This window comes from Crassostrea angulata, chromosome 7 (genome assembly GCF_025612915.1).
Source record: "Crassostrea angulata isolate pt1a10 chromosome 7, ASM2561291v2, whole genome shotgun sequence".
Taxonomy (NCBI): Eukaryota; Metazoa; Mollusca; class Bivalvia; order Ostreida; family Ostreidae; genus Magallana; species Magallana angulata.
This window is the reverse complement of record NC_069117.1, coordinates 48,485,583-48,498,088: the sequence shown is the minus strand read 5'-3', so window position 1 is coordinate 48,498,088 and position 12,506 is coordinate 48,485,583. Positions and strand designations below refer to the sequence as shown.

General features: G+C 31.1%; 2 protein-coding genes across 2 annotated transcripts; one reads left to right on the top strand and one right to left on the bottom strand.

The window, feature by feature from the left end:
* Positions 1 to 2,767: 2,767 nt before the first annotated feature.
* On the top strand, positions 2,768 to 5,939 carry LOC128157081 (tachykinin-like peptides receptor 86C). The gene has a single exon (XM_052819445.1). The coding sequence runs from the start codon at positions 3,553 to 3,555 to the stop codon at positions 4,492 to 4,494; it is 942 nt and encodes a 313-aa protein (XP_052675405.1). The 5' UTR covers positions 2,768 to 3,552; the 3' UTR covers positions 4,495 to 5,939.
* Positions 5,940 to 7,227: 1,288 nt separating this feature from the next.
* Positions 7,228 to 9,526, bottom strand: LOC128157080 (gastrin/cholecystokinin type B receptor-like). Its single transcript, XM_052819444.1, has one exon. It carries the CDS (start codon positions 9,330 to 9,332, stop codon positions 8,136 to 8,138), a length of 1,197 nt encoding a protein of 398 aa, XP_052675404.1. The 5' UTR covers positions 9,333 to 9,526; the 3' UTR covers positions 7,228 to 8,135.
* Positions 9,527 to 12,506: the final 2,980 nt, after the last annotated feature.

The window sequence follows — 12,506 nt, the reverse complement described above, 5'->3', positions numbered from 1 at the left end:
TTTTGCTTTTTTTAATATAGTTAAGGACGTTGGATCCTGCGATCAAAAGTCTTAAAGTTTTTTTTAAAAGTTTTTAAAAAAATGTACACACATAGCAAAACCAAAATTCAAAACAAAATATTGGGGTCTATTTGCGTCATTTTGGTGCTACGATGTATTTAATATGACCTTTCTGCACTGAAAGTGCAGATTGTACATAAATCGCTTTTCCCTCTATATTTTATTATCGGAATGATACATGGCATCAAATACAAATTTATACTATTTAAAATAAATAAAATTAAAATCATCATAAAGAAAAATGTTACAATTCACCTAATTGATATCTTGACCTTTTTGCACCGACAAAACGCTATTTTTATCCATTACCAATTCAACATGTAATGAAATTATTCAAAAGTCTCAAACGTTTTCTCAAATTGTGATAAACTTGTCAAAAAAATCTTCAAATTTCAGAAAACCCTCCAAAAAGTATGGGTCTATTATGTAAAATTTGAGATATAACATTAAATTAGCTGATTTTAGGCAAAAATTGGGATTCATTTTTCCTTGACTTTTTTGAAATATAAGTCAAATCTGCCAATATGTGTCAATAGAAATATTGAAAAATTGTAAAATTATGTTTTCCGTAACAAAATGAAAATATCCTGATGCACAAAATATCTAGAAATTTCGTTTGCACTGAAAATAAGGAAGCTTAAGTGACGGTACTCTAAAACAACTGAGTTATGTAAAATGTTCATTTTTTTCCCTCTAGTGCCCAAACCCAATTATGTCAGTCAGAAAATTCTGACTTTTATAAATAAAACTTGCATCATCATTTTTAACAGGAAATCGGATAGTTTAACGCAATATCTCAATTTTTCTACATTTTACAGCTTGTAGCATATATGCTACATTTGGCATTACCACTTCCTGTTGCATATATGATACAAATACTCGAATAATTCAAATTGAAAAAAACATTTAATTTGCTAAAATATTTTAATAACTGACAACAATTATAAAACATAAACATAAAACAGACTTAAAATTTTTAAGTATAACCAGCAATAGGTCAAACTAGAATAACCAATTGTCAAATCTGAACAACTCATATATAAGGCACTAATGGGGAAGCATTGTTGAATGTTTCATTTTCATGAAAAAGCTGTAAAACAGTTTCTGTCTTTGTTAGACAAAGATGAGCACACAGGCACCTGACATTTTAAATTTTTGTCATAATAGAGATAAATACCCTAATAATAGTAATACACAAGGTACCCATCGCCGCCATCTTAGATTTATTTCAAACTGTCACATCAGGTGAAATTTCTACTTAAAACTCATTGGTTAATTATTTTTTGACCTTCTTAATCTCCCGATCGGTCACTCAACATCTTAGCTTACAATTAATTAAACCAAAATGGTGCATTACACCTGACATTAATAAAAATCATCCTTCAACCTGCACCTACTGCCCTAGATATGAAACAAAAGGCTAAAGGGGGACGGAATTTTTCTGCATTGCGTCAGATATACTAGTATTTGAAATCGTATGGTCAGGAACCATGAGTTTGAAAATTGGAGTGGAGTAAGAAATCTATCAGGAGGAGCTTCCTCAGGTTTTCCCTTAAAATCAGTGTATGGGTCTTTGTACTGCTGGTTTGAGCAATTCCATTCCTGGTTTTGCAGCTGAGGTACATGTAGTACATCTAAATGGTCTACATCTTCAGTTATTTCACATAAATTCAATTCCCTGAGAGGAGGATCACTATGATTTTTATACTATTTCTCTCCTTGGTGTAAGCTGCTTCCAAGGGCGGAGGGGGGGGGGGGGGTGTAAATATTAGGAGTCAGAATCACATTCATGAACAGAGGAAGGCTTTTGATTTTTTTAGTTGATATAAAGTCTCAAAATCATGAGTCAGATGATTCACATTCACTGATAAGAAAATAAATAAACATTAGAAATAAACATCCAAAGTAGAAATGAATGATTTATTTGCAAAATACAGAATTATTAATGCAAAACCTGTATATTGATATCAGGATAGTTTGTGTTTTATTTAACTGTAAAGCAAGTGTTTAATGCCCAATGTTTCATATGTGATACATAGATTTACCTTAATATTATTCATTGATAAGCAAAAACTAAAAACAATCTTTCGAAATAAATTGTGTAGTATTTACTGTACATAACAATACACATCACAAACAACTGTTTATTTTTCAATATTCAAGTTATTTGCAATGTGTAAAGTGCCCAAAATTTAAATGAGCTGTATTTTCTGTAAATGCCCGGTGTATCATATAATATACAAAAAAATAAATTCCCGATGTATCACATATGCAACACATCATTTCAAATAAATTTTTGCATTCAGTTATGTATTATTTAAGGGATTTTTCATACTCCATTCAATTATTTGATCCTTTTGAAAGATATTTTTAAGTGTTCTTACAAATACTCACTATGTACTCTAGAAATTGACTGAGGAAACTCTGGCTCTGTACAGTGTTATGTTCTTCATGGAGACAGCCATGTTTGATAGGGTAAACAAGTCATGTGACGTAGAGTTAGGTTAAAATCCAAAACTAAACTTTGCTAATATGATAGTGGAGAGTTCAAATCAAAGGGAGATAATTTATTATATACAATAATTATCATTAAGCATATTATCCAAGTCCATGTAGCATATACATGTATGCTACATGGGGCACTAGAGGGTTAAAAACCTTCCGCCACAAAATATAGTCCCATACTAAGCTTTGTAAATATGTAATTTTTCCTTTACTATTTTATTTAAGATAGTTTAATTGCCATTATAAAATTTTGATTTATGAGTAGAATCAATATATGATGCATAATTTCTAGAATAGAGGTGACCCAAAAGGGCCACCCCAAAAAACAGAGGAACGAACATCTTTAAATAAGTAACAAAAAATTCATTTTTCAATGGAACTTCAAAAATTTGAAATGGAAGGTTATGAAGTTATTGAATCATAATTTTTTTTAAAAAAATGTTTATAAGAATACATTTCCAAAGGTTAATTTTACATTAAGATATCGATTCTCGTGTGGATCTTCTTCAATGCGGTAGACGTAACATTGTTTATTTTTTAATGAACAGTCCATATAATATATGAGTCATATCATAAAATTATAAGAACTTTCCATTGATACAAATATGAGACTCGTGCACGTGGTGTGTGTACGCATGTTTTGCTTAAATTTTCTTCGAGAATTAAACTAAAACACTGTCCCACTATCCCATGACGACAGTTTATATTTGGGAGGGGACTGACCGGTTGGCAACCGGATCATTGTGACATTGAGGAGGTTTTACCTTTAAGCAACATAGTAACAATAGGACTAGTGGGTGGCTGGTGATCTTTTGACATCCGGGAAATGATCAGTAAAACACATTTTTAATCATAAACATATTCATACACATATGTGTTACATATTCAAACTCCCGTGCTTTGAATACTGTACTCGTGTGCATGAAACAATAGTCATAGAAATGACAATAATGATTGTAAAAAACAAGTAATTCATAATTCAGAATCATGAACGCCAGTGTACTTGTTTGGAACGAAGGGATAGCGATGAAGTTATTGCCCAACAATCTTATACTAATTGTTTATATGATAATAGGATTTTGTGGAAATGGTTTTGTCATATTTACTTACCTTTGTTCAAAACTCTGGCAAGAAGAGGAAAGATACTTTATACCTTACCTAAGTGCTGCTGATCTTTTCGCGTGTCTTGTTTGTGCATCTTTTGGAATCATTCTGAACTTGAATCAAGTAACCTTTGATGACCCGGTGCTGTGCAAAACTTGGTGGTTCTTCGCAGGATTTACAACTCTTCTGTCCACCTTCTACCTGGTAGTCATTGCTTTCCAAAGACTGAGGAAGCTCTGTCCATCGGAACGTAATGTCGCCATGGATTTAAGCCGCAGACGACTCACTGTTATATTTTTGGCGGCCGGATCCCTTCTCCTCTCTCTTCCCATGCCTTACTTCTATGGATCTGTTCCATTTAGTGACGTCAGAAGAAACTTAACTGGTCAGCGTTGTAGTCGACTATATGACGTGAACAGAACGTTTTCGTTGATGTATGGCTCAGTTTTAGTGGTTGTCGCACTGACAATCATTACCTCTTTATCTGTTGTATACTTTAAAATCGGTTATGTTGTTAGTGTACAACTGAAAAACTTAAAACGCAATAGTTCTTCAGCCACGAGAAACAAAAATATTGTTATCAAATTATCCCTTATGTTTATGTTAATTACTGTAATTTTCTTGATATGCTACATCCCAAAAGTAACTATTATGTTGCTGGAAGCAAATTCTCCGATGTTTTGGGAGGAACTTTCTGATGATACCAGACCTTTTGTACTTTTTATATACAGAATGTTCATTATTAACAACATTGCCAATCCTTTCATATATGCCTTCTTGGACAAAGCATTTCTTTCCAATTTGAAAACTCTTCTTTGTTGTTAAGAGCCTTCTAATGGTAAATGCAATATACCAAAATCAAGACCATAGGTCTTTTAATGTTATTTTATATATAATGTCATAATATTGTTATAATTATAATGGTAATACAAAAGTTTAAATTTTAATGAATATCAAAACAAATTTAAATTGAATTTTCTGAATTAAAGAAGTTTTTTTTATAAATATCAAATGTAATGATGCATTTTATGTTAAGATAATTATATACTTAAAACGTTTAAGTATTTATCAAGTGCAGCAGTATTTTATTAATTATTTCACAGTGTTTTCAGAAAACCAATTAACCACTACATGCATCTCAGGAAATGTTTCGCCTAACCCACTTAGAGGGAAGATAAAATACAAATAATGAGAGTTTATCATAAGATCAACACCCATTATAGGGCTATAAATCACAAGACTATTAATAAGCACCTTGGTCATCACCCACTCCTACATGAGTATTCTGTTCCTTAGCATCGGCCTTACATTTCCGTAAAAGTTTAAGTACAGTCAGAGGAAAGTTGTATAGCTTTGTTTCACTATGTTTTGTAATATTTATTATAAATGATTCAGAAAAATGTAAAAATAAAAGACAAAGAAAAACAGGAGATCATGTTCATTGACTTAGGCTAACTTTTACCAAATTTTCAATTTTTTAATCTAAATTAAACCTGAAGTCTTAGAAAAAATGTGGACAAAATTCTCATTAAAAATATATTAAGGAGGCTAGGGGTCAAAATATACGGTAATATGATATAAAAACCATCAGATTTAGCTGAAAATTTTATATGTGTTTTCTGAAGTTGTCAACTACTCTTTAGTAAAGAAAAATTTCATATATTTTAATATAAAATTTGATCATTTTCCATTATCTTTATATGGAGCTCTTCTTTAAAAGGAGGTCAATATTGTCTAAAATGGCAGCCACCCCCCCAGCCCCCCTTAATATTTGTTTTGCAAACTTTAAAACAATAGAATCAGTAGACGCAAACCCGATTGAACCCCCACAAAAGAAACTTATTGTTATGCATCATCATTTTAATTTTTGATTTACTGGGTAAAATGTAAAATGTACTATTTTGCTTTGAAACGCAGGGACCTTTTTAGTCCTTTTAACAAAATAAACTGAAAATAAAGATTTGTACCAAAGGATTGGTGATACACACTTTGGGATTTAATCATACATTCATGAAATAGGTAGTTTCCCAATCTACGTGGGTAAACAAGTACATTTTCACTTTTTCAGAAAGCAAAATAACATCCGTAATAATATCCTTTGCCATTGACAATAATACTTATAACCAAGACTCGATGTAGAAAAACCTCTTTTATACATACTTACAGTAAGCTAGTCTGATAAACAACTGTTTAAATTCATTACGTGCAGCCCTTCCTTGCTAAGATGTTCCTCGACTTTCGATGGCTACTGTTAACCAATAAAAACACCCAAAATATTATAAATTTACAATAAAATTCCGTAATATATTTACCTCTTTAAAACAACAACTGACAAAATACCATTAAAATGTTCTAGAAGGTCCTTTCTGACGACCCTAGTTCAGAATCATTTTGTCAATTTTTATTTGTCGACAATAAAAAACCCCACAGTGTAACAATTCTTGTGTAGCGATCTTCGTGAGCGGATCAAAGGATCTGATTTTAATCAGATTGACACATGTACATTCATCGATTGTATAGATTAATTATCTTTTAAAGTACCTTCTTAATTTTTTTTTTCACAGTTCAAGTATATTATTTCTAACACAAATTATGAAAATGTGCACCCACTCTTATAACACTAATCAAAGTAATGGTCTGCTCTTTAAAGCTCACAAGCTTCTTTGGACGAATCTCTGAAAGCGAAGATTAGATGACACGATCGAAAGAATTGTGAAATATTCTTGAAAATCTTTTAAATAAAAGTGCAGATCCTCCACTGGTAAGGGTGGTCTTAACAAGATTGGACGAAAACGAATAAATGTACATTTTCATCTATAAAGTACTATATAAAATATTTTTAGTTTTTTAAGCACATTTTATGCTAAAACTACTCTAAATCCTTAATATTCAAATTTCTTTACTATATGAAATCTTATTTTCAATAAAATACAAGTGCGGGTATAACAGATCTCCAGCATTTGGTCAAATAGACAAACGTTAACAAGAAAACATTTTTATTGGGAAAGATGGTTGTGAATATACAGACCATATAATGTTTAAGTAGAACATTGTTTTAGTGGAATATCTTTTCCCAACGAGTTAAAAATTACTGTGACTTGGAAAAATCAACTGTGCAGATCAAATAAACTACTCTAGCTCTTGAACACAGTTCAAAATATGCATGGAGAACCTCGATAAGCATTTATATTGAAATTTTTTTATAAGCTTAGGAAAAATTGATATCGTCCACATTCAATACAATAGCTTTCATTTTTTATTATAGATCCAACATCTATGATTTTATGCTACAAACAAGATAAAGATTTGATTTGATAGGCAATATTGCGTTAATACTTTTGTAGTTATTCTTCACTGTGATTGATATGGTGATTAATAACATATCAAACTCTGCGAGAGTTACTAAATATTAAACAAAAGGCAGGAATTTGTAATTATATTTTAAAAGTAAATTCTCCTGAAATGGTTGTGCAATAAAAAGAGTCACATATCTCTATATATTCATTCACTAAGAAGTGAATATACACGAATAAACCAATAAGAAAAATATTTCAAGGATGCATAATCAAATCATATTTATTAAAAGTCGACTTTAGTTAAGCACAGACAACAATCTTTCATATTCATATTTGCCTTCATATTTACACTTCGACATATCTACAATAGAACATAACAAATATGAAATGTTTCAAGTTTCATTATTCATGCTACCACTTCACACAGTGATTGCTATTAGTCACACAACTTTACACCATCCATTTGTTTCAAAACAAATAAGTTAAGTGTCTCTTATCTTTGTGCCTCTTTCATTTTTTTCATTCCTATCAAGGAAGCACCGACAAAATGAAATATGAGAACAAAGTGAGAAAAACGCTTCTTTTTCATTCAAAAATTATGTAATGTTATGAGTGTCAATTGTCAATTATTCTCCAAAGTGCTCCGTTTTCTTTACGTTTTAGTGATGGAAAAGATGCACAATAAAAATATCAAGGCATAAACAATCAAACAAACAAGAGCGAAATGACACATGATAAAAAGAGTCAACGAAACTTTTTGCATGCAGGTACATGTAATCAACAATATAACATATTTACACATTTTCATCTATATCAATATTAAACATTTGATGACGTACATTACATGAAACGTACATGTATATAAACGATAAATAGAAAAGATCATTTTATTTGAAATAATATTAAATAAACTGTATTTTTGTTTAAAAAATTGATGAAGAAAATAGAGATCAAACAGAAATAAATAGTTTTAACTTTTGGTTTAAACCATTGGATTGAAACAACAAATTGTTTGTTTATTGAGTGATGAAATGAATATCGTCTATGAACAAATATTTTACCATGTATAATAAACATAAAGATTGACTAAATTAAAATAAAAATGCAAAAAAAACACACGATAAACAATGCTGCATATCAAAAGACCAAAATAATATATAAAAAACTCTTTTATTTACAAATTCTAAACAACATCCTTATTTCTTTTAAAAACTGATGGTCCAGGAATGCATATATAATTGGATTTGTGATGTTATTAATTATATACATTCTGTATACAAAAAGCATACCAGCTCTAGCCGAATCTGAAAACTCCTCCCAGAACCTCGTGTTTCTTGCTTCTAACAGCATAATAATCACTTTTGGGATGTAACAAATAAGAAAAATAACAGTGATCAGCATAAACATCAGAGTAAATTTGTGAACAACTTTCTTGTTAGTTTGCTCTTTTCTCCGCTTTGCACTTGACTTAAACGTGTTTGGTTTCGATTCTTTAATTGTGTTTGTTGTCAGAATTACTCCGCTAGTCGGTTCTGCATTATTTGTACCAGAGAGCTCGGTGTTGTCTGTCTCTACGGATTGGAATCCAGTGTCCGTTTCACTTAAGTGTCCATCACTACTGGAATGATGTACCTGCGAGTTCTTGCTCTGACTTGGCTTTTCTGTGCCAATTGTATTGTCCTTCTTCCCTACTGCTTTGTTGTACTTAAAATGTTTGATAATAGTGTACCCTATTCTCGCGTAAAAGCAAATGAGGGAAATGATGATCGATATGGCAGTAAGTACAACAACGCCTCCGAATATCAACGACTCTGTTTTATTTACGGTTTTCAATCTACTACATCTCAGTCCGACGATTCCCTCTTCTTCGTTTGGAAAAGACACTGAACCATAGAAATATGTCATAGGGGCCGATAGAGCAAACGCGACTACCAAAACCATGCACATAGCAAACCGTTTCCATTTCAATGTCATTTGTCTTCCTAATGGTCTACAGACCTTAAGATACCGATGAATGGCAATGATCAATAATAAAAAGATTGAACAAAACGTTGTGTAGGCCGCGAAAAACCACCAGGCTTTACACAAACTATTGTTGGTGAACTGTGCCTGCATATTATTAAGAGCGATTCCGAATGAAGCACAAACGAGGGAAGCCCAAAAGTCTGCAGTGGCAAGAAATGGGATGAAATATCGTTCTTCTTTGTTTCCTTTCATCTTGAAGCCGTAGATCAGAATCACTGTAGAGTTTCCTAGCAGACCAATAACTATGTACAGTGAAAGGATGACATTGTTGGGAGTCAGTCCTCTGGCTAGGTCACTGTTCCACTTGTCTAGCTTGTCCGATAGAATTGTGTCGTTATCCATTGCTTGTTAGAATGAGAAGTACCTTCCTGGTAAGCATGCATTTATACGTTTTATCATTGCCATGCATCACTTACACTAGATTTGTCACGAGGGGCACATAACAGAAGAAAGAAGTTGTATTTTCCTTCGAAGGTGCATTGTCGCATAGCCTGAGGGTTTGTTTAAACTTCCTTAAGGCGCTGTCATTAAACATACATCAAAATTACTGTATAGTTTGTAAATATTTTCAATTGTTCAATTCAAGTATATTATTTAAAGTACATGTAATGTGTAGTATGGCGGAAACGGAAGTTAGGTAAATAACAATATTATTTGATTAAGAAATATGAGATACAAATATTGAGAAGGTTTCAAAATCCTTAAAAAGTAAGATTTACGTCAGAAATTTGTAATAATAGTTTATGCTTAAGATGTTTCTATGAGAGAAGATAGAGAGAGAAAGAGAGGAGAAAGAGGTCATCTTCATAAAAAATCACTGTATTCAGATCTACTGATATTTAGGCTTTTTTTTTTTGTTTGAAGCAAAACAAAAATAATAGGAAGGTGTACAATTATTTTGAATGTTATTCAAAGTTTCTTGTTTAAAATGCATGTTGTGGCATGTACATGTACCACAGAATAAGCCCGCCAACCAATAAATGAATGTTTATACATTTTGTGATATGTCATGGGACTTATTTCCTTCATTACTAACGCATAATATTGTACATATACAAATGACCGGAAGAGTTGGAGAAAATGAAAAAAATATAAATATATTTACAAACTGCTCAAAAATAAAGTAAACAAATTTTTCATTAAACTGTGCAAAAAGAAAAAACAGAAGAAGCAAACGCATACTTCTAAAGGATAATGAATAAAATTAAACAAGGTGGATTATTTTGTTTTCAATCGTTGATAATTGATATTATATTGATTATATCTTAATCAATTTATTAAAAAATAAAGTGATTATAAGCGTTACATACAGAGTTAAGTAAGTAGGTGTTTTCTTTGTAGACTATGACTGAGTATAGGCGGAAACGTTATCTATTGCGCAAGCAAATCATATTTGCCATCGCCATGGTCTGGTGGTTTATATTTTTGTTTTACTTGTATCATAAATTTGATTTAGTCATTGATATATTAAACACCCAATAAGCAATAATTTCGAAAAGAGATGTTTAAGCTAAATGCAGTTGCCAGCCAATTGTAATATATAATATATCTTTAAAAACTATGACGAACGTTAGAAAAAAGTTAAATTATTTACAAATGTACGTGTTTTATTTCATTCATTTGTCACAGATATGCTTAAACAAATCAGAATACTTTATCTGTTGCATCAAAGGATATTAATGGAAACCCATTTTATCGAATCAATTCATAATAAAATGCACAGGTAGATTTTGCGATCACATCAAACAAACAAAAAATGAATAATAAAAATGCTTTCTCTGTTGTTTGGTTGTGATATTACCTGTTAGAATCGATAAATAGCAATCGTTATCGGGTAAGCTTTTTTTTTTTTGGGGGGGGGGGGGTGGGGGGTTGTTAGTGATCGCAATCGTTATAACCGTTCGGAGCAACAAACAAAAATATTATTCCTTATATCTATTCCTTTTTTATATCATCTTTAGAGAATAAATATTAAATGAGATATGCACGGTTCATGATAATAAAAAATGATCACAACAACATTTCATTATTAGCACATTTACATTGTACAAGTTTACCTAGTTTCAATATCAATCGAATCATGATTATAACGGACCACGAATATTTAATGCATATTTATTATTAAACAGACTTATAAGCTTCAAAATACCAGTCCGTTTCTACCCATTTTTTCAGTTGCACACTTTTACAGCATAGTAACTGTTACTCTAGAACAAGACCCCTAACAACATAAGGACAAAAATATTAACATCAGGGTAGGATGACCTATTGCTTGTTTTTTAAAACGCCACCATAGCCTATTTATAAACATTAAGGGCATAAACCAATGTAAATGATATTATTTTAGTTGGTTATTGAGGGTAGTACAACACAATTTACATTAAACTTAAACAAAATCTTTTTCTTCAAGCAATGCTTTTGCTCGAAAGTCCAGTGGATTGACAAAAACGTCCTTTGGTATGACATATATAGAATCCCCCACAGTTAACGATTAGTTGAAAATATTTTAATAAAATCAACTACAGGCCCTTCACAAAAAATTACGTTCTTGAAAGATAGTAATAGTATTGAATGGCAATCAATCAAAATTGTCACTTCGAAGTCAAGAATCTACCTGATATGATAAGATTCAAATTTAAAAAAGAGTATGAGATTATAATTGCTTTTCAGATTTGATAGAAGCACTTGGTTAAGTCATTAATAAGTGATCCGTATTATAAAATAGATTTGATTCGTGAATGATTAAATCTCTTAAAATATAAATTCCTCTATCTAATAACGTGTAAGTGTAGTTTTTATATCGTAACCAGCAAAATGCACAATGTATTCGAACGTATGTAAAAATACATATAATAATTTAGAGGTGTAAATTATAACATAAAAAGTCATATATTCCTATTAACTTTCCTTGCAGCATTGATTCTATCTTTTCAACAAAAAACAATAAAAGCCATTTAAAAACTGTTTGATATTACATTTAAAATTGCAATCTTAGAAGTAGACTTTAAGGAAGACAGTATCTTTATACAGAGCAAAGTATACGCCCTTCCTCAAAACAGTGATTGTCATTAGTTATGTCGCTTTAAATAACTCATTTGAAGCTGCAAAGTGTTGTTCTTTTCATTTTTTGCGTCAAAAGAGAATCTAATTTAAACATAAGGTTTGAACGATCTATCAATATTACTTTAAAATGTTTCATATTTACGCGTTCACAGAAAACAAAAGAAAACAAATATTACTTTAAAAGATGGATTGTGCCCCCCCCCCCATCCCCCAAAATTCAAATGAACAATTTTGTGCTCTTCGATATACTTTAAAATAAAGAGAGATGCCTCAACCAGATACAAGTACTCAGTTTTCAAACTATCAATTAATTTTAAGATTATTAAAATTTACCTCTGGAATAAAATTCATCTTCAAAAAATAGAAAAAAATGCATAACAAATACGAGTCCTATACCTGTTTGTGGAAATTGTGAAAACAATGCACTGTTATGCAGAATATCGAACCCGAACA